Raw genomic sequence first — 22,534 nt, 5'->3', positions numbered from 1 at the left:
TGACTAAATTCCCTCTTGTTTATCCAAGTAGCCTGCATCCTGCTCAATTCTGCTCAGTAGAAAATAATGTGATTATGAGTTTCTACTGTATATAATATTAAGAATATAATCTTGGTTTTATTACAATCACCTTCCTTAAATTTTTTTTAAAAATCTCTGAATATCCTTAAGATCCTTGAATTTTTATGTGTTTAGCTTTGTGTTCATGTTTATGACATTTGATTAGTAATTATTCACAGGCCTTATAGAGTTTTAAAGAAATTAGAACTCCCATTTTAAGATCAATATCTTCCAGGGCTGGATAGCCCCTGTCATTTGCTAGGATGAGGTTGGTGCAGGGGTGTTTCTGTCTGGCAGGGTGCTGGAGAAGCGGGTGATGGGACTGGAAGCCAGACTTCCTCGTCTTAGTGTTCTGTTCAGGTTTTTTCCAGCTTCTTGGAACCTTCTTTGTAAGTGGAAAAACTCAGGTAGTCAAGTTGGAAAAGTGTTCTCTAAATATTTGTCTTATAGATTCCATCAATTTTGTCTGAATATTAATCTTCAGTTTAAAACAATGATACCATAGATTTGGGCTTGTTGAAACAATTTCAGTTCCTGTTCATGCTGTTTCTGTCCTTCTTTTTTTAACTCTGGTCTCATTTGTTTTAGGTTTAGCAGTTTCCCTACAACTCTTGCATGGAGACATTGAACAAATCAGAAGGGAATACTCATCAGTATTTTCTCATGGAGTATCCATCACCCGGAAGTTGGGTTTTTCTAATATTATTATGCCTGGTAAGTGACTTGGGATGCACTACATGATGAAATGTGGCTCCTTTGTCTGCTTTTGACGCTTGAGAAATTTTTCAAATTGTCAGCTTCAAAGAGTTCAAATGGGCCATGCTTAAGAATAAAATGAGATATGTAATTACTTTTTTAAAAAATCTTTACATTTTTATTATATTAGGGTGGATAACTTGTGGGGGTCATGGTTGCATTTCATTATGACCATAATAGGAAAACTGAAGTTGAATACAGAAAATATTTTACCCTCTGGTGGGAAGTGTTATTGAAGTCACTTAGGGGAAATCCTTACAGGTTTTGACAAGAACAGTTATTAAGCAATGGTTAGCCTTTTTGGAGGAGTTTTCCACCAGAGATATGTATGTATATGTGTATATAAATAAGCAGCCGTATGCAAATGCAATATGTATTTCTATACATCTCCTAGTTCTATTTGTATATATAAATCAGATCTATATTAGCAACCAAAAGAGACTCCAAAAAAGTGTTTGTTTCTGAGTGGAAATGGTAGAAGTTAAGGAGATTCACACCATCAAAGTAAATGCCAAGTAATAGTCTTTCTCAGGGCTCTACATCCTAGTTTCCACAACCAAGAAAAAAAAATAGAAAGACCAAATAGTCTCAAATTGTCGACAGTATTTTTAGAATTGAGATCCTTTAAATCACTGTTTAAATCCCATGTGTCATAAGCAAGCAATGGAAGTTGCATCTGACAGGCCCCTGGCGCAGTTATGAGACTGATGGTAGGACTGTTGTCCATAAAGACCTAACATGATGCAGAAACTGACTGGCATTGACTGTCGCGGCATTTTGTGATCTCCTGACAGAAATGCATTCATGCAGGAAAGCCTAAGGGAACAGCCTGGAAAGTTTCCTGAGATGGCCTGACCTAGCTTAGGGACCCAGTCTGCCTGAGCACCTTCTGTTAACTATTGTCGAAAATGACTGTTTACAGCGCTGTTTACTTGGTGGCATGTTATTTAGTGGCTCTTGCAACCATTCATCATTTCCTTCAGTTGCTATAAATAGCTGGTATTTCCTCTTTAACAAAAAAGAAAAAAATTTCATCCCACTGGGAAGCAAATTGATGGGTAAATCTAATATAAAAAGCACATTTTAGAACAGAATGCAGCCAGCTGCTAAAAGAATTCCTCAGCTTGGTCTCTGAGCAGTATCATTGAGAAATGGAAAAATATCAAGCAACATGACACTTCAGTGGCTGAATAATTGTCTGGGGTGTGCTGTGCTCATGCAGCTCTTGTCTGGCTTTAATGATGAAAACGAGCTTTCTGTGGAATAAGGCTCACTTCTGTCCCTTTCCCACACCACCTTATGGCGAGGTTCATGCTGACCAGGGAATCAGTGCTCCCAGACACATGTCTGCAGTGCCCAAGACTGCAAGAGATTTTTTTTTAAAGCACTTTCTTCTTTTTCTTCTCTCACTTTTTCTTCTTTGGCTTCTGAGTCTTTCAAATTAGATGGAGAAGGGAAAGATGTGTGTATTAACTTAAACAGCTGAAAGCAACTTTACAACTCAATGGAATGTTTTACATTGGCAAACATAGCAGCCATTGTTTTGTTTTCCTTTGTTATTTTTTTAGAATTTTGACTCCTCAGTTAATTCTCACTGGTGGCTCTGATGAAAACTTGAGCTGAGTTTTCAATAAGAAAATATATGTGAACAGAATTTCTGATCCCAGTGTTATATTGACACTCTGCTAGGATGATGGGGTTTTTTGTTTGTTTGTTTTTCTTTTGTTTTTCTAGACTTGTCCTTCAGAGTTAGTTTTGTGAATAAGGATCAGGATGGGTGAAACATGTGTTTATACCTACAGGACCTTCATTAACTTAGTTACTGCCTTTCTGCAGAATGAATTATCTGTGGTCCTCACACTAACAGGAACGTACCCAAAACTCTTCTTGAGGATCACAGAATGTCATCAATGCCACACTCTATTTGGGATGCGAAAACCGTGGAAACAGAGATTTGCCCTTTGGTCTGGCTTTTGCATGGGTTGGTCTTGGGAATGTCACCTGGTATAAGGAGACTACCTGCCCATGTGCTTTCGGCCTGTCATGAAGTCCTCTGAACCCTTCCTGTTGCTAAGGGTCCGTCATTCAGCACTTTATTTCTTAGAGTACCCAGTTTCCAAAGAAGAAAAGTTACCCTCTGTGAAGCTCCATCACTGCCACCTACGAACCAAATAACTCTACAGAAAGTTCCATGGTCTGGCCTCTGAGCCCATGAGAGGGAGGGCAGTGAAAATATTTCAGTCAGTGCTCTCCAGTTGAAATACAGTGCGAGCCACAAATGTAATTTTAACTTTTCTAGTAACCATTTTAAAAAAGTAGGAAGAAAGAGATGAAATTAATATATTTTATTTAACCCAATGCATCCAAAATATCGTTTTAATAGGTAATCCATATAAAAAATTTGTAATGAGTTATTTTACACTATTTCAACCTAAGTCTTTGAAGGCTGGTAACTACTATACATTACAGCACATCTCTTTTCAGCCAAGTCACATTTCAAGGACTCAGTTGCCACATGTGGCAGTCGTTATGGAATTGGACAGCCAAGCTCTAAATGTCTTAACAGACTGTACAAAGCAGAGCTCGAGCCGTTGCTGAATATCAGGAAGGACTAAGTTTCCATCCACCAGACGCTTTGGAACAAAGCTAGCTGATGTGTCAGGAATGCCATGGGAGGTCAGGCGGTGTCCTCCTCCCACCCTAAGGGGCCATTCTTATTCTGAGTTTATGCTTCTTTCTAGGCAATCATCATGGTCTCCCTACTTTATCTTCCCTACCTGTACCCTCTCTCCTGGAGACTTGTCACATATCAACCAGTAAAACTATCCCTCTTTGTTAAGGAACACCTAATTAATACCTTCCAGTGCATTCGCTTTTAATACATCTTGGCAGTTCCTAATCCTAAAAAGAATTAAGGAAAAGTGGTGGACTGATAGGGGAGGGAAGGGTTGAGATTTGGAGGCTAGAGGCTCACACTGAAAACGATGAACAGAGCCTATGTTTCAAATGTTTGCCAGCAGTAGTAGCTATGATAGTGATTTCCAGATTTGTTTAAGTTTATTTTACAAATATTTTCCAGAGTAAGCCTCCTTTTCCTTTGGTCTTTAGGCAATAGTTCAAATAAGTCAAATTTCTATTTGGTCAAAGTTGACTAGATAGTGATTTATAAGACTGGGGTAAGAAGAATGTTGTAGAGATGTTTGCCTCCCATTTAAGAAGATATATAATTTTATTATATATTATTATTATTATTATTATTATTATTTACCACTTACTGATAGAGACATGTACATCACCAGATGGAATTGCCTCAAAAAATCTTTCTTTTGGAGAAAGCAAGTGGGACCCTGCTTTATTTGATGTTCCCTAAAAATATATCCTAAATCTAACCAAAGCTCACCACGCCCCAGTCCAAGTCACTGGACCTCCATATCATATAGGTGCAACTACTCTGCTTAGATCTGAACCCCTGATCATGCCACCAAGAGGTGGTGGTCTTTCACCCAAGGAATGCCACAGTGACCAAAGAGAGGGGGAGGCGTGTCACCCTGAGGTTGGATCCCAGCCCCAGATCACATTGGGGAAGAGGCTGCTGCCCCCAAATTATGAAGCTTACATGCCCCACTTGCCCAAGGGTGTAGGATTTCCCCAACAGGCACTACCAGAAATGCATGCGTTGTCCTAGAGTATAAAGGGCAGCCCATCCCTGCTCCTGTCTCTGCACACCCCTGTCTGGAAAGTCCTTCATGGTTGCTGTTGTATCCTTTGCCATTGCTTGCTTGATAGTCATAAACAGAAATTTAAAAGCTACCCGCTCAAAAGTTTAACATCTCAGAGTAGTCTTTTAAAATAAAGCAAAGCAAAAATGAGAACAGATATGTTTCACTGAAGTGTACTCTATGTGAGAAATCCAAGGTTAATTTTTCATCCCATGAGTAAGTTTTCCCTGTGTGTGGTCTGCCTTGATTTCCTGTTACTTGTGAATCTTGCCCTTATCCCTTACCCTGCCCCTCCCCACTCCTCCGTTGCCCTGAAGATATCCTGAAGTAGTAGAAGCCTAGCTAGGTGTGGATGGCATATTATATTAGTTTCCTATGGCTACTGTAACAAATCGTCACAAATGGGGTGGCTTAAAACAATGCAAATGTACTATTTTACAGTTCCGGAGATGAGAAGTTTGCATGAGTCTTACTGGGCTAATATCAGGGTGTCAGCAGGGCTGCATTTCTTCTGATGGCTCTAAAGGAGAATGCATTTCCTTGCCTTTGCCAGCTTCTGGAGACTCCCTGTACTCCTTGGCTCATGGCCCAACATCATTCAACCTCTGCTTCTCTCATCATATCCCCTTCTCTGACCCTGACCTTCTGCCTCCCTCTTATGAGGACCTTTGTAATTACATTGAGCCCACCCTGATAATCAAAGAAAATCTCCCCATCTCAAGATTGTCAGCTTAATCACATCTGTGAAGTCCCTTTTGCCGTGTAAAGTAATCTATTCACAGGTTCCCAGGATTAGGACCTGGACAGCTTTGGGGAGGTAACTGGGTGCCTGCTACACACATGAAGGGCCATCCAGCTCAACCATGTGTCCAGTGCAAGAATGTCTTCCTGAGGTCCCTGAGGATGGTTTTCTGGCTTGTACTTGAGTATTAATAATGGCCAAGATCACACCATCACATCTTACATCTTCTCTCAAAATGACCTCTTTCATGTTGAACTCCTCTCCCTCTACCTTCTATCCATTGGGTTGAGTTTCTCTGCTTGTAACCTCAACATTTTAAAATTCAGTTAACTCTCTTGTCTCCCTCATCTCTCCTCTGATGGGTCCCTTCTCCATATTATTTGTGGTCTGGATGATACCGTTTCTGTCTGTCTCTGTCCTGGAAATGAAATCAGTGCTTCATAATTGGTCTGACCAATCAGGGTGGGACTGTTACCTTCCTTGCTCAAGGCACTAGTCTTTTGGAGACAAAGGCTGAATTGCACTAGCTTATTTGATGGATGTTCTCATCCTATTGAATTATATTTTCATGGGTAAAGCAGAGATACGGATAGTACATTGGGTGTGTTTCTTAATCTCTGTCCTTTAGTTTCCTCATCTGTAAAATGGAAATAATAGGGCCTTTCTATAAGGTTAATGTGAGGATTTAATGAGATATTCTACTTATAGCACTTGGCAAAGTACCTGACTACTGTCTATCTGCTATTATCTACTACTAATCATCATCATCATCATCATCTAAGTTCACAAGAACCCGGAGTCTTTTATGTATGTTCTTTTGTTTTTAAGAAGGACAGGAACTTTTCTTTTCCAGTGCCAAAAATAACAGCAAATATCTAGCACAGAAAAGGCACTGCACTAGCCCCTGTGGCTGGGGACAGTGGTTTACTTGATGTGATGAGCATGTCCTCTATGCCTTTATCCAGTTCATTCATAAGACAGAATCAAGGATCAGGGTTTTCAGCTACTGATAAAAACCTCTTGCCTGTTGAGGTCAAGCCATAAATCAACCCCATTTGATTGTAGTCGCTGAACTCTTTTTGAATTTGTTCCTATTGCTGTGGCCTTATCTCTATCTCGTCTACAGTGATGTTTTGAGCAGCCTTCACGTGTGTAAAGGCTTCCCAGTCAGTGGGCCTGTGAAACAGAGGAAAGTGTCAAGCACATCAAATTTACAGAGTAAGAAATTTAAGATGTGCAAGGTATTAATAAACATTGTCAGGCAAGTAGCTTTTCACGATTGGTGCTATGACTCCATTTCATACTCAGTTTATGATTTCTCTCTTAATTACACAAGGTGCTTTCTTAACACCATTTGGGCTTATTAGTTTTCTCCAGAGCCAGCCTCAAGTGTATTGACTTTAATTAGCACTTGTTTCAACTTTATCCTTCTGCGTATTTTGGCAAAACATGGCACCTTGCAGTATTAGAACATAGCAAGCTGCAGATTCCTGGGGGGACACATGTAGAATGGCATCCAGGAGAAATGTTCTTGTCATGTATTCTCTTTTCAAAGAAATCTTATTTTAGTCTAAAAGTTTTGTGAAAGATAAAGAGGGTTACAGGGACAGGGGCAGTGACAGTTAAAGAACAGAAAACTAAAACATATGTATAAGGTGTTTTAATTTATGAACGTGTCACAGTCCAGAAGTTCTTTTGTAAGTCACAGAAACAGCAAGCATAACATAATAGTCTCGGCCCTCCTACTGCCTCTCCCATCCCTACCTCTGCCTGTACCCCTTCCCCACTTTAATAACACAGAAACTTGAGGCCCCAAGGTTTATCTTACCCTGTCTAGACTAATGTCACAGAGAATAGACAGTAGCAGAGAAAGACTTGAATCCAGATCTCCTTATTCCAGTCTTCCTGTGACCCTACATTTTTTTAGGCTTATTTGAACTCAGAAGAGAGAGAAGAATCCAGCAAAGTTATAAGCTAAACCAGCTCTAGGGGTCCATTTGGGAAGCAAAGGCCATTTTTAACTTTGGTCCCTTTGGAAACACACCATAGCTTCCACAGATGTCTCATCCTCTTAGTGAGGGCCTCTCTCATGTGACACCCCCTCTCCTCCATTCAACACCCCATCTCCTCTTTTATCCATGGCACTTAGCATTTTTCAGTGTGCTCTGTGTTTTACTTCTTTGTTCAAGACCTCCTCCTACTAGAATCCCTCCACAGGGAAGGCATTTTTGCTTTGTTCACTGCTGAATCTACTGGGTCTAGAATAATATCTGGCACATAGTAGGTGCTCACGGTATATTTGCTGAATGAATACACGAAGAAAGAATTTCCTGGCAGTGGCAGTATGTTACTGTCCCCCCACCCCTGTTCTTCTGTAGGGCCAGCCTGCACACAGCGGGGGGAGACAGGTTGCCTTGCAAACCTCCCTCACCGCCCCCCTCCCCACCCCCCATCTTTGCTTAAGTCAGAGTTGCCGGTCCTTCCAACAGATGAGAGTTGGAAGTCCGCCTCCCAGGAAACACTTACTCTCCGTTTTGCATGACAGTTAATCACCATGTGGTTTGGACAAGCTAATCACTCATTATGAGAAATTTCTAAGGTAAAAACTCCTGTAGCCGTACTTCCCATTAATCAGTGTGTGTTTTATAGTCTGTGTGTAAGCACGGCCACTCATCATGTGTCACCTACTCCAAGAAGCAAAGGAATTTTACTACTGTTAACTAACGTCTTTTGCTCTGAAGTACCTTGATTTTTGTGTTGTGTTTTTACCTGCCAAGTCTGTTTGTGGGAAAACTATTGTCAAGAATTTCCTCTCGGATTGTTGAAATAGCACGTGTGCAGACCATTAGCGTTGCAGACCTGTTTTGAGTTGAAATTGATGGCTTCAGAGGACAAAGTTTGTGAGCTTTATTATTATTCCAATATTCTATAATGGAATTGTTAAAATAAATAGCATTGAGCATTGAGAATGTAAAATAAATAGCATTGTGAGCTTATTTATTCGATAATGGAATTGTTAAAATAAATAGCATTGAGGATGTTATGTATGTATGAATACATATATATATATAATGATAAATTTATAGTAATTAAATGAACTGGGTTATAAAAAACTAGAAAACTTGTAAAATTTACTGGACCATTTTCTCTTAAAAATTTTTTTAATGGATATGGTTAAAACAAAAAGTCTTCAAAGCATACACATATAATTTTACATGTGTTGAAATACGGTGCTTTTCTCCTGGAATTCCAAGTTCATTGCCTTTCCAGGTTGATTTGTATGAGAGTACTGAGAAATTCATAAGACAGAGACCACTGTATTAGTTGTTTCCACTAATGTATTCCTTATATACTCTTTGTAAAGGGTGGGTGAGACTTCATCCTTTTTAGAACTTACTCAGTTTCTCTCTTTTATGGCCCATCTGTTTCCTGTTCAGCCAAAGTCATTTGCAAATGATGTTCTCATTAAAAGTTGGTCTTTATGAAGGAAGGTGACCAGGCACACTGGTATTCCTCCATGCTTTTGAAAGCTAGGGTACTTTCTTATAAACCCTTTGGTCAGGAAGTTTGAGAAATTTCCCAAGTGTGGGCATATTTGTATGGTTATCGTTCCTTCTGGTGATTTACTTTCTTAAGGAGAGATTTTTTATTAGGAAAAATAAATATTGCTTTTGGGCCTTCAAATGTTTGAAAGCTATGTTAAGTAAAAGTCAATTCAACCTTGCCAACCTCACCAACATTTACCTTCAAAAACTTTCTAGTCACACTTTGTTTACTTACTTCTCATGTCCGTATCCACTCACTGCTTACCCCTAATTTAATTCTTATAGGAGAGATCAAAGCAGGCTGTCAAGTGTGTTCGCCTCACTTTGCTAGTTGGCATTATATTCTGTTTTTTTCTTTCAGTAATAAGAAAGGGGCAAGATGAAAAAGCATTCAAGTTTATAAATAGCCAATGGAGAAACAAAAATAGATGATATATGTGTACATAGACTGCGTCAGTTTGAATCCAGGGCCTTTCTCATTTGTTTTATAGCTTGATGGCAAGAAATGTTAAGCCAGGTGTGTCTGTATGACTGACTTATTCTACATCTGTGTTCATAAACACTAATCTGGATTCTTCCAGTAGTGAGATCATTTCATCCATGAATTTTGGAAAAGATTTAAATTGTAACTGTACCCTTTGCAGTCCTATCATTTTCTTCCATTTAGGTATTTCTTCTTCTCTAAATGCTGTGACTATAAAGTATTAAGACTAGTTTCTTTGAGCCACCCCTGCTAGGCTGTCACTTTGTAATCGCACCCCCTAAATGAAATGAGGGAAATATTGAAAAATGGTGAAATTTGACAACACCTTCCTACCCAGGCCTAGTACTGTCCTCCTAAATGTGCATCTTCAGTATTGCTAATTCAGACTAGCAGAAGCTGGCCTTTGCTTTTCTTGGATGTTGGTAGTAAGGGTGGGGACCTTTTTATAAAAGTATAAATATTGTATATTTTACTTTTATATGTATGCTATAACACTATTTTTTATGAACTAAAGTTTTTCTTGATAGAGTACTTTATTACGCTTTTTACTATATATAACATGGTTTCAATTTTCCTCTCCTACTAGGTGAAATGCGGAATGATTTATACATCACTATAGAAAGGGGCGAATTTGAGAAAGGAGGAAAGAGTGTGGCCAGAAATGTGGAAGTTACGATGTTCATTGTAGAGAGTAGCGGCCAGACCTTGAAGGTACGTTAGTGCTGGATTCTTTTTTGTAAAACAATTCCACATCCTTGCTTTGGGTTCATCTTGAATGCGATCAGTTAATTTCCGATTTGCAGTATTTCCAATCTTATTTTTCTTTTCCACCCCTGTGTAGTTTTTTTTTTTAATTATGAAAATGCCTTTCAGAAAAGAAAGTAGGAAAAATAAAGGCTTTTACGGTTTAATTGTGTCAGCAATGTCCTCATAACAGCTATTCCTTAAAAGCAGCATTTTTATGCCATTTCATTTTTCCCCTTTCATCTGTCATAGTTTTGAAGATGGATACCTTTGCTTTTGGCAATGGGTAAAACAAAACAAAAATCATATGTCATCCTATGTATTTTCATTTTAACCAAAATGAGGCGTGAGGATTAAGCTCTTACTAATTGGGGTTCTAATATCACGTTCCTTTATGGAAGAAGTGTTTCATGTGAGCCTGGGGCTTAGTGAGTTTTATAGGAAGGCACAGCACAGGCTTTTGGCTGTGGCAGGTTGAGAATTTTATCATGTAGTTGACTCCAAATTGGGCACGCGGTTGCCCATCTCACTCATGTCACTGAGTTCCACCCTTAGCCGAGTAGACCCTGAGAGACCAGCCTCAGGATGAAACAGACACAGCCTGTCAGCAGAAGCGAGTGCAGAAACAGGCCTGTAAAGAACTGAGGCGGTAATTTCACCTGAAGTGCTATTTGGGGAGCAGGCGGATACAGCAGAGCAATTGCTCTGCTCCTCCAAATGAAGCTGTCTTTAACCTGCATGTTTCCTTTATTAGGATTTTATCTCCTTTGGCTCTGGAGAGCCACCAGCTAGCGAGTACCATTCCTTTGTGCTTTATCATAACAACAGTCCCAGGTGGTCTGAGCTACTGAAGCTTCCTATCCCTGTGGATAAATTCAGGGGAGCGCACATCCGCTTCGAGTTCCGGCATTGTTCCAGTAAGTGTTTGGCAGGATTGTCTCCATGGCTTTGTGGTGCTGGGTAGTCTGCTAACTGAGCTGAAACAGCAGGGTGGGCTAATCTGTAGAAAGTGTGTGACAAACCAGAGACCTCCACAAGGGAGAAACGAAGGTGAGTGAAGTCCTGGGAGGCGAATGGGCTCACTTCTCGAAGAACCAATAACTTCTGTGGAAACATAGATGCAAGAGGGGAAGGAAACAGAATACCTATGGAAATCTACAGGGTTCTTCTTAAGTTGGTCACTTTCATAAAAACCAGTTCATCACTCTCACAGTCTGGAAAGACTAGATAGAAAGAGAAGATGCAGCAGTAAAGACCTGACTGGCTCAGGTGGTTTTAGGCAGTCCTGACCCATCTGCTGTCTCTCCAGCCAAGAGCTGATCCAGCTCTCAGACAGCTCAGGGGAACCCTCGGGGACTTTCCTAGGCATGTGAAGTCACTAGAAAAGCCTCTGATTGGCTCCAGTTCATATTGATTTGTATATATCTACATCACCGTGCATTCTCAAACAGTATTCAAATGAGGATCAAGTAATGTCAACTCAAACAGGTCTTAGAGATGATGTGAAGTAATTTCCCCACTTTATAGATCTAAAAAACCCAAGACAGGGCCTCCCTGGTGGCGCAGTGGTTGAGAGTCCGCCTGCCGATGCAGGGGATACGGGTTCGTGCCCCGGTCTGGGAGGATCCCATATGCCGCGGAGCGGCTGGGCCCGTGAGCCATGGCCGCTGGGCCTGCGCATCCGGAGCCTGTGCTCCGCAACGGGAGAGGCCACAACAGTGAGAGGCCCGCATACCGCAAAAAGAAAAAAAAAAAAAAAAAACCCAAGACATACAGACGTTACAGGATTTATTCACGTGGACGTTACTTATCCATAAAGTTATCATTTCCTGTTGTCTCTATTTTAATTCTTTTGCATTCATTACCACCCTCTGAAGTCCCCACTCCCTGCCTCCAGCAGCCCCCAGTCCAGGGATCTTCTGGTTTTCCCTGTGCCCCAGAATTGTGCACTTCTGGTAGTCTACGTTGTGACCAGAGAAGGTTCTGGTGAATCTTGCTTCAAGAGCAGTATAATAATCAAGAGAGGGACTTCCCTGGTGGCACAGTGGTTAAGAATCCACCTGCCAATGCAGGGCACATGGGTTCGAGCCCTGGTCTGGGAAGATACCACATGCCGTGGAGCAACTAAGCCTGTGTGCCACAACTACTGAAGCCCACACACCTAGAGCCCTTGCTCCGCAACAAGAGAAGCCACTGCAATGAGAAGCCCACGCACCGCAACGAAGAGTAGCCCCCTCTTGCTGCAACTAGAGAAAGCCCGCGTGCAGCAGCAAGGACCCAACACAGCCATAAATAAATAAATAGATAGATAGATAGAAAGCCACTGCAATGAGAAGCCCACGCACCGCAACGAAGAGTAGCCCCCTCTTGCTGCAACTAGAGAAAGCCCGCGTGCAGCAGCAAGGACCCAACACAGCCATAAATAAATAAATAGATAGATAGATAGATAGATAGATAGATAGATAAATAAAATCAAGAGATAGAGAAGAGTCACATTATTGGGGAAGCAGCAGGCTCCTCTCCAGTCTGAAAGGAATGGAGGCATTGCCAGTAGATATGCAGTGACCTCGCCTGAGTGCTATGTAACTCGCCCAAGATTCAGGTAGAGGAGAAGGACTCTGTCTTGTTGTTGGGACTTTGGAATGTTTTGGAATTAGCTCAGAAGCTCCACAAGTTATGCTTTTGTGGATGTTTCAGAGTATAGAGAGATGGCTAGCAGGGTCTTACCATTCTTCCAAATTCCTAGAAGAATTTCATGGGTAGGATTTAAAGTGGGAAAAAATAAAGGACTTTCCATGGTGCCATACCCTTCCTTCCTCTAGTCTTTGTTATAAATTCTCACTTGGGCCTAATATGAGCTTTGAGCTTTAAGGAAGAAAAAGAGGGAAATAAAAGTGAAATGGGAGAAAAAGGAGAAAGAACATTTGGAGAAAGTTACTATAACTCAGAACTTGGAAACTGGACTAAAGGTGATTTTCAGTAGAACCTGTTAGATCTCTGCCATCTTGTCCTTGTACTTCAAACATTGTCCACAGGGTTTTGTTTTGGTTTTTTTTTTAATGTTCATTGTTAAAATTCAGAAGAAACAGCAACATGTAAAGAAGAAAGAAAATCCCTACAAATAATCAGTGTAGTCATTTTATCACATGAACTTCCAAATGTTCTTTGTGTGTACATGTATTTATTTTAAAATATTTATTCATGAAACAAATATTTATTAAATACCTGCTATATGTCAGCCATTTTACTGGGCATTGAAAATACATCAGTGAACACAACAAAATACCTCCTCTCATAGATCTTTCACTCTAGAGATGAAAGACAGACAACACTCAAGCAAATAAATCTATAATATATCAAGTAGTGTTAAATACAGTGAAGAAGACTAAACTGGAGTTAGGTGCTAGAAAGCAGTGGTGCTATGTTGCTGTTTTACATAGGGCAGTCAGGATAGACCTCTCTGATAAAGAGGTGTGTCGACAACAACATAAAAGAAGTGAAGGTGTGAGCCTTTGGCTATCTGGGGAAAAAATATTTCAGGCATATAGAACAGTAAGTATAAAACACTTGAAGTTGAAACATGGTTGGCACGAAAGATGGTTGGCACTTTCAAGGAATAACAGGGAGGCCAGAATGAGCAAGTGAGAGAGTTTGGAGGTGAGGATCAGAGAGGTAGCAGGGGAGCCAGATCCCCTATTGTCTTTTAGGTCATGGGAAGGACTTTGGACTTTATTTGGAGTGAGAAGAGGCATTAGAGGCTTTAGTTTGAAGTCTGGCTGCTATATGGATGATCGATTGTAGGTGGGCCAGATGGGAACAGGCCATTTAGGAGGCTTATGCAGTCCTCAAATTAAGAGATTTAAAAGGTTTGATTCTTGTCTACAGATTTATTGACAGATTGGATGTGAAAGAAGGAGAAAGTTCAAGGTTGACCCCAAGATTTTGGCCTCATTATGAACTGGTCATTTAATGAAGTGGGGAAGACAACAGGAAGAATCTGTTTGGAGAGCAAAAATCAAACATTCCATTTTAAATATGTTAAGGCTGAGAAGTCTATTAGACATTCAAGATATCAAGTAGGCAGTTGAATGAGATCCAAGCTGAAGACTTAAACTTGATAATGAGAACATATAGTTCAGTGGTGTGCTGTAAATATTTCACCAGCACTCAGGGTGATGGAGAGGGGAGGGGAAGCCCTAAATTAGAGCATTTGCTGATTCCATGGGGTAAATACTCCCACCATGGTCAATTTCAAGCTGCCAACATGACATCACTGATCTTGGAGTTGGGGAAAAATGCACACTGTCAGCTCTTGTGAGCCAGTACAGGCCAGCTCCAGCATATCACAGATGTCGAAGATTTTCAAAGCCATGAGACTGGTGAGATGTCTAAGTAAGTTAAGATAGCAAGGGAAGTCCAAGGATGGATCCCTGGGGCACTGACACCTTTAGATTTGGGGAGAATGTAAAGTAGCCATTACGTGGATTAAGAAGGAATAGCCAGTGAGGTTGAAGGAGAATGGAGGAAGAATAGAATCCAGGAGACTAAATGAAGAAAGTTTTTCAAGAGGGAATTGATCAGATGTGTCAGGTGCCAGTGATAAATAAGGTAAGGACAGAGAAATTATCACCTGATTTGACATCACGGAGGTCATTGAACCTGACAAGTTGTTCTAGTGGATTTGTGGTGTGGCTGGAGTGAGTCAAAGAGTAAGCTGGAGAAAAGGGCAGGCGGTGAGTATAGACAAATCTTTTGAGAAACTTTGCTATAAAGAATACAGGTGGGGGCCTCCCTGGTGGCGCAAGTGGTTGAGAGTCCGCCTGCCGATGCAGGGGATACGGGTTCGTGCCCCGGTCTGGGAGGATCCCATATGCCGCGGAGCGGCTGGGCCCGTGAGCCATGGCCGCTGAGCCTGCGCGTCCGGAGCCTGCGCGTCCGGAGCCTGTGCTCCGCAACGGGGGAGGCCACAACAGTGAGAGGCCCGCATACCGCCAAAAAAAAAAAAAAAAAAGAATACAGGTGGGGCTTCCCTGGTGGCGCAGTGGTTAAGAGTCCGCCTGCCGATGCAGGGGACACGGGTTCGTGCCCCGATCCCGGAAGATCCCACATGCCGCGGAGCGGCTGGGCCCGCGAGCCATGGCCGCGGAGCCTGTGTGTCCGGAGCCTGTGCTCCGCAACGGGAGAGGCCACAGCAGTGAGAGGCCCGCGTACAGAAAAAAAAAAAAAAAAAAGAATACAGGTGAGCAGAGAAATGGGATAGTAGCTATAAAAAAAAAAGTGGGTCACCAGAAGTTGGTTTTTTGGTGTTGTTCTTTTTTAAGTTGGAGCATTTAAAACATGTTTGTTAGAGAGAAATCATTCAGTAGAGAGGAGAAACTGGTGTAGAAGAGTGGGGACAGCTGTAGGAGCAGTGTCCTTGAGTTGGGGAAGGAGCAGGGGGCCCGGTGCTCAAGATTAAGAATTCGCCTTGGGTAAGAGCAGTTCACACCTAGTACAGGAAGACAGATGTACGTGGGTAATAGGTGGATGCTAGGGCATGTGGGAATTCTCTCTACATGAGCTGAAAGTGAGGGAAGTGTCAAGGTATTGGAGGCTTGAGAGGAGAGGAGAATGGATGAAATTATTGTCTGGAAAAGTAGAAGAGCGAGTTTATTAGGTAAATGTAGGCAGTTTGCCTATCCCAGGGCGCTTTTGTGGTTAGTGCACATTAATTAAACTTAGATTAGTGTAGGCATGGAATGAGCCACAAATTGGATTTTACAAGGGTGCAGTGTTATTAGTGGAAGTGTGGAGCGGGGAGGGGTTGAGGGTATTTTCAAGGAAGTGATTAGAATGATGGACCACAGAAATGGGAAGTTGGAGTGGAGGGGATGGAGGGATGGGTCAATAAAGTGGGGGTCCCAGGGGGCAGAATTGTTGGAGTTGAGGTACAAGAAAGAATGAGTTGAAAAGTTAGGAAGTAGAATCCATGAACTCAGGGTTTTTATTAGTAAAAGAGGATTGTGTTATGCATATTATATGTAACAGTCATTCAGTTTATTAATCCTGATCTAATAGCTCAGGACAAAAGGCCATGCACTTTAAACTTTGTTTGGTATTTATTTTTATTTTATAGCAGAAGGCAAGTTTGGGGAAACTGTTGCTTTGTTCCTTATCTTTGCTAATTTTATGCATCTTGGATTCTTTTTATCTTTCTGAATTGAATACCAAAAACCACACCAAAATGACAGTCAAATCAACTTAGAAAATTATTTGTAAATAAGTCTTCTCCCCTAAATCATAAGTTCCATATCCAGCACGCTCATTGACATAGAAATCTCTTCCCAGAGATCTTTGCTGTGACTTTTGTTTAACTTTAAAGAGTATTGATATTTCCCCAGTTTACCTCTGGGGTTGAAATCAATGATTTAAAAAGTAGAAGAACCGTTGCTATAATCACATTTTCAGGGATGTCCTCATGCTAGGGGCCTAAGCTAGCCAGCCAGAATTACTACACATTTTCAGGGATGTCCTTATGCTAGGGGCCTAAGCTAGCCAGAATTACTACTCTCTGTGCAGGGTTCCACATCCCTGTGGTTAAATGCCAGAAGCAATGTGTTTGCTGCTAGAGCCTCTTGTCTAATCCTCAGGATCACCATATCTGACACCTCTAGTGAGGGTCTTACTGCATCCCAAAGCTGGACTTCTCTATCAAGTATAACCTCCACTTATGCACTTGTGTGGGAGAGAATAACCATCCAGCCCATAATGGCTGCCAGCCCTGCAACTCTTCCCTACATGTCTAAATACAAGGAGAGGGTCCAGTTGAACAAACCACGTTCTTTCCATGCTTTCTCCATTTTTGGAGAAAAGGAAGGTGTGTGGAAAGAACTGCAGTGACACTGAAGAGATCTAGAACAGGTTACCTGACATTGTAAGATCTCAATTTCCTTCTCTGTAAACAATTGCCAATGACCCTTGACATGTTTAGCTGTTGAAATTCACAATTAGGCATCTGAAAACTTCATTGCCTCATTTCCGACTTCCCGAATACTACTGCAGTAAGCTCTTATCAAAATATAGAATGCTGTTTATGTTTTTCAGCATACCTTATTCCAAGGAGGTGGCTTCCGTAGGGCTCTGTGTTTACACACGTGGCTGTAGGGAGAGTTCTGTCATGGACCAAAGCAGAGCTGAGAGCCTCCCTTTCCAGGAGGAGTAAGCAAAATATTGCATTTCACATTCATTCATTCACTCGTCATTTGTTTACTGTACATTTATTGAGAACCTACTATGTTCTTGGCATTCTTTGAGATACCAAGCATAGATTAACTTAATTAGACAAGAATCCTGCCCTCCATGGGGCTTACATTCAGGAGTGGAGGGTAGGTTGTGAGGAGAAGAAACAGGAAATCCACAAATTTAAAAAAAAAAACAACATAATTTCAGATAGTGAATCCCATGAAGCAAATTAGTCAAGGAATGTAACTTGCAGATTATAAGGCAGGAATATGGGGTTAGAGGGTGGCTACTGTACATAGAGGTCCCATCATAAAAGCTGCTCTTCATTGTGTAAAAGGAGCTGGCGTGTGTGTGTGTCCAGGGGCATATTTCTTGATGATCACGCATCGTCACAGTCTACGTATCTGAACATAGTTGTGTAAGCATACACTTAAATAATTGACTAATTTTCACAGAGAATTATACTCAGTATCTTGTAATAACCTATAAGGGAAAAGAATCTGAAAAAAATATATATATATATTACTGAATCACTTTGCCGTACACCTGAAACTAACACAACATTGTAAATCAACTATACTTCAATTAATTCAAAAAAATTGACTAATTTTTTTTTCCCCTACAGCAAAGGAGAAAGGAGAGAAGAAGTTGTTTGGCTTCTCCTTCGTCCCCCTGATGCAGGAAGATGGTAGGACTCTTCCAGATGGCACTCACGAGCTCATTGTGCATAAGGTAACGTCAGTCAGATGTTGGGGGCAGCTGTGAAAAACAGGGCTGAATTATTAGCTCACTGTCTTATCCTTACTATGGAAAAAGAGAAAAAAATGACTGCAAAGATACTCTTCTGGAAGATTGCTGACAGGGAGAGTGTCTTTTGAGAATATTGTCTCTATGTTCTTTCATATTCTAACACCTACTTTAAAGATGATTTATTTTTTTCATCTTAATTGAAGTGTAGGTATTTGGGTAAGTCTATAGGGTGACCTTAAAGTCCTTTCCCTTGCTGTGATAGGATTAGATAAACCTTACAAATAAATTTTTAAATATTCCCAATACCTGCTTTCTTATCTGAAGATCTGTATACCCCCAGAAGCAAATTTAGCAAGGTCAGCTTTACATTTTTCTTGTCTGCTGCTCTCACTAAGCAAGCAGAGAAATGGCTGTTCTTTGTCATGACAACTTTAGTGGTTGTTACTTTCTATTTTTTGCATCAAGAATTGTCATAAAAACATTTGGGATAAAGGATAGTGTAGGAGGCAACAAAAAGAAAACTCACGAAACAAGAGATCCTTAGAAGTTATCAGAGAATACCAGTAATAATGAAGTATAGAATAAAAACACTAGCAACTATGAAAGAGAGAATTAAAGTACATGATCTTCTCCAAAATATTTCTCCTTTGCATTTCTCCATTTCTGTAAGCACATGCTATTCCAAGCTCTTGTCAACTCTCACCTGGGTTAACTAGTCCTGCCGACCTGCACCTTTTCTCCCTCTAGTCCATTTTCCAGCCAGCCAGGGCGACCCATCTAAGGTGCAGATCTCACCAGGCCCCTTTCTGATATAAACCCACTGAAAAGCTCCCCATTGCCAAGAGGGAAAATTGCAGGCTCTCAGCGTATGTCAGGCTGCCTCTTTCCTATTGCTCACCTCTCACCACTTCCGGTCGTCTACCTGATGCCATAGCCACATCCAGCTCTTTCTGGTTCCTCACCTCCTGCCTGCTGGTTCGCCCTGCTCCACCTGGCACTCCTGGCACACCTGCCTCACCCTGTCTCCCCGCAGCTGACACCTCCTCATCCACAGAGGCGCACCTTGGCCAGAGCCTTTATTCAGGAGAATGGTCCCCACGCCCCAGCCCCCTACTCCCTGGATTTCCAGCTGGCTAAGAAAAGCTCCCATGAGTTCCCTGTATATCTGCACACACCTCTTACCATTGTCCTCATTACATTGTCCCATGATTGTCTGATGATCCCTTGACTTAACTCTGGTAGATATAGGAGCCCTTCAGGAGCAACAACTGTGTCAGACAGGTTCTGGCATGCGGTAGATGTGCGGTGAAGATATACTGAATGAATGAAGGAGATTACAAACAAAAACTTTCTTAACCTTTGGATTATTGCTAGTAAAATGAGTGTCCCTGCATAAGACACCTGGTCATTTTTGTTTGTGTATGTATATGTATGTGTATATTTCTTGAATCTTTTATTTTCTAGTTGTTTGTTCAACACATTGACTACAAACCACAGGGCAGGCCCTCTTCTAGTGACTGGGAATATAGTGGCGAACAAAACAGTTAACGTCCCTCCATTTCTGACACGTACATTCTCCAGACTTCAAAAGTGACTCAGGGCTTCCCGGGTGGCGCAGTGGTTGAGAGTCCACCTGCCGATGCAGGGGACACGGGTTCGTGCCCCGGTCCGGGAGGATCCCACATGCCGTGGAGCGGCTGGGCCCGTGAGCCATGGCTGCTGGGCCTGCGCGTCCGGAGCCTGTGCTCCGCAACAGGAGAGGCCACAGCAGTGAGAGGCCCGCGTACCGCAAAAAAAAAAAAAAAAAAAAAAAAGTGACTTAAAGGAGCTCACAGTGTTAAAATACAAAGAAAAAATATTTTAAAGCAGAGTAACCACTAAAGCAAACAGAGGCGCTAAATGCACTAGACACCTGAGATGATCTATTTATATCACCTTTAGGTCTGAGGCCCCTTTATGTGATATGGGTAACATGACAGCCAATGTCTTCAGCTACAGTTTTCCAAAAGACATAAATCGTACTTGATATGAATGTTTGTGATCTTGCCTCTGCATACCATTAAATCTTCACACAGAAAAGGCAGATCTAAGGTTATCATTAGCTTCCTAATAATATTTAGAAGAATAAATCACTTCTTTATGGCATTTCACCATGTGGGCTCTCTCACCTGTGGGTCAGAGGGTGTTTTTTGGGCAGGTGCTAAGTTTCCAGTCAAGTTCAGGTGGACTTCCTCTAAACTAGTATGAATAACACCAAAATTCTTACTTGCTAATTAGAGATACCCATACACTTAAAATGCCAGGAGGACAAGTAGCAGAGCTTCCTTCTCCATGTGAGCATTTAGGAGTCCAACTGGTATTTATTTCCACACAATCATTCTACTCCGTTACCAGGGGCCTGTTGTGGTGCCTTTGGCAGAACCATTTTTCTCAGAAGTAGAGCTTTGAATCATCTCAAGCCCTTCCACAAATTTTCACTGAATACCCAGAATTACAATCCATAAAGCATTATGAAAATTTATTTGAGCATCAACAATTTAAACAAAAGGTGTTCCCAATGATCTTTCTCCATCACAAAGGAGGCTAAGGATGGTATCTGTAGATCATCTAATTTGGGGCAGACCTACATTGTGTGGATCCATCAGGAAGCATTAGCTTCACAGAAAAACCCTAAGTAGCTGAGTTGTCTTATGATTAGGGTTATTGTTGCTTAAAGAGGTATGGAATACCTGCCAAGCATAACATCTTATGTTTTTCGTCTAGTTGATGCCATGGTTTTCTTTTTCATAACACTGAGCCAAGAAGTTCAGTTTCAGCTTAAGGCCACTTGCAGGTTATGATTATAAAACCATATTAAGAGCATAATGCTTATCCTTCCTCTGCCATGGCAGGACGGATTACAGCCTCCTGATGATTGCAGCCTTGAATTTATTAATTTAAAAAAATTGAGCAAAAAAAACAAAGAAAGTTAGGGAGACGAGTGGATTTCAAATTACTGGGTAAAAAAAATAGCCCATTTAATAAGTGGTGTTGAGATGACCACAGCGGGTGTTAGAGGGAAAAATAAAGAGCTGGATCACTACCTTGCTTCTTAAACCAAAGCAATTTCCAGATTATATGTAAAAAGTAAAACTGTAAGAGCCTATATACTATGAGTGAACATTTTTAGAAAGTTTAGGTAAAGAGGGCCTTTCTAATGATGCCTCTCAAATGTTACAAATCAGGTACAAAAAAATGTGTAACTTTGGCTAAATAAAGTTTAAAACCTTTTTATTGATAAAATCATCATAATCAAAGGTAAAAAACACATGATAAACTGAAACATGGTTGCAACACAGCTTACAAAGGGGGACTATTCCAAATTTACCAAAAGTTATCACAAATAAGTAAAAAAAAAATGAAAAAATGCTACAAACAAGCTATTCAAAAATAATAAATGCAAGAATATAAAATAAATATATGAAAAATCAAAGAAATGTAAGTTAAATAAAGAATGAGAAATCTTTTGGCCTATTAGATTGGTAAAGACTTTTAAAACTGAGAATTGGCAAAGGTTAAAGGGAAACGAACACTCTCTTGCATTCATAGAGGGAAATGTGAATAGTATTGTCTTTCTGGAGGACAGTTTGGCAATACAGTATTTTAAATGTGTACATCCTTTGGCTTAGCCATTCCACATCTTGGTATTTATTGGGAGAAAATAATCAGATAAGGTAAGCAAACATGATTCAACTGTGATCAATACAGACTCCTTAAAATATGGAAGAACTTGAAAGTAATCTAAATTACCAATAACATAGGTCTGGTTAGATACATGAGTTAGTTATATCCATATAATGAATGAAATACTACATAGTTATTGAAATAATGTCTAGTGGAAATTTTTATCTGCATAGAAAAATGTTTATAATATATTGATAAATAGCATTTTATATATGCATACATTTAGTGTAAGACCATTTTTATAAAATTATGTAACTGCATGTCCACATGTATATAAGTGCATAGCAATGCTTGGAAGGATGTCCTAAAATATTAACAACGACTTTATTTTTACATTTCTTTCTTTTTTCTTCTTCCTTTTCAGTGGTTCACACGAAAGTTTTTTTTTTTTTACATCTTTATTGCAGTATAATTGCTTTACAATGGTGTGTTAGTTTCTGCTGTATAACAAAGTGAATCAGCTATACATATACATACATCCCCATATCTCCTCCTCTTGCATCTCCCTCCCACCCTCCCTATCCCACCCTCCCTATCCCACCCCTCTAGGTGGTCACAAAGCACCGAGCTGATCTCCCTGTGCTATGCAGCTGCTTCCCACTAGCTATCTGTTTTACATTTGGTAGTGTATATATGTCCATGCCTCTATCTCACTTCATCCCAGCTTACCCTTCCCCCTCCCCGTGTCCTAAAGTCCAATTCTATGTCTGCGTCTTTATTCCTGTCCTGCCCCTAGGTTCTTCAGAACCATTTTTTTTTAAGATTCCATATATATGTATTAGCATACAGT

At 40.8% G+C, this 22,534-nt stretch overlaps 1 protein-coding gene across 2 annotated transcripts in view; it reads left to right on the top strand.

Annotated features, from left to right (window-relative positions):
* DOCK4 (dedicator of cytokinesis 4) overlaps positions 1 to 22,534 on the top strand; it is a 498,051-nt gene that overhangs the window by 312,323 nt on the left and 163,194 nt on the right. For both annotated transcript variants that reach the window (XM_060108913.1, XM_060108912.1), the window contains exons 13-16: positions 649 to 774; positions 9,893 to 10,017; positions 10,805 to 10,967; positions 17,897 to 18,003. In XM_060108913.1, the coding sequence (XP_059964896.1) occupies positions 649 to 774; positions 9,893 to 10,017; positions 10,805 to 10,967; positions 17,897 to 18,003 (521 nt within the window). The remainder of the gene's footprint in view (positions 1 to 648; positions 775 to 9,892; positions 10,018 to 10,804; positions 10,968 to 17,896; positions 18,004 to 22,534) is intronic.

This window comes from Mesoplodon densirostris, chromosome 9 (genome assembly GCF_025265405.1).
Source record: "Mesoplodon densirostris isolate mMesDen1 chromosome 9, mMesDen1 primary haplotype, whole genome shotgun sequence".
NCBI classification, from domain to species: Eukaryota; Metazoa; Chordata; class Mammalia; order Artiodactyla; family Ziphiidae; genus Mesoplodon; species Mesoplodon densirostris.
Note: the sequence above shows the minus strand (reverse complement) of the source record. Positions and strands in the feature narration are given on the sequence as shown.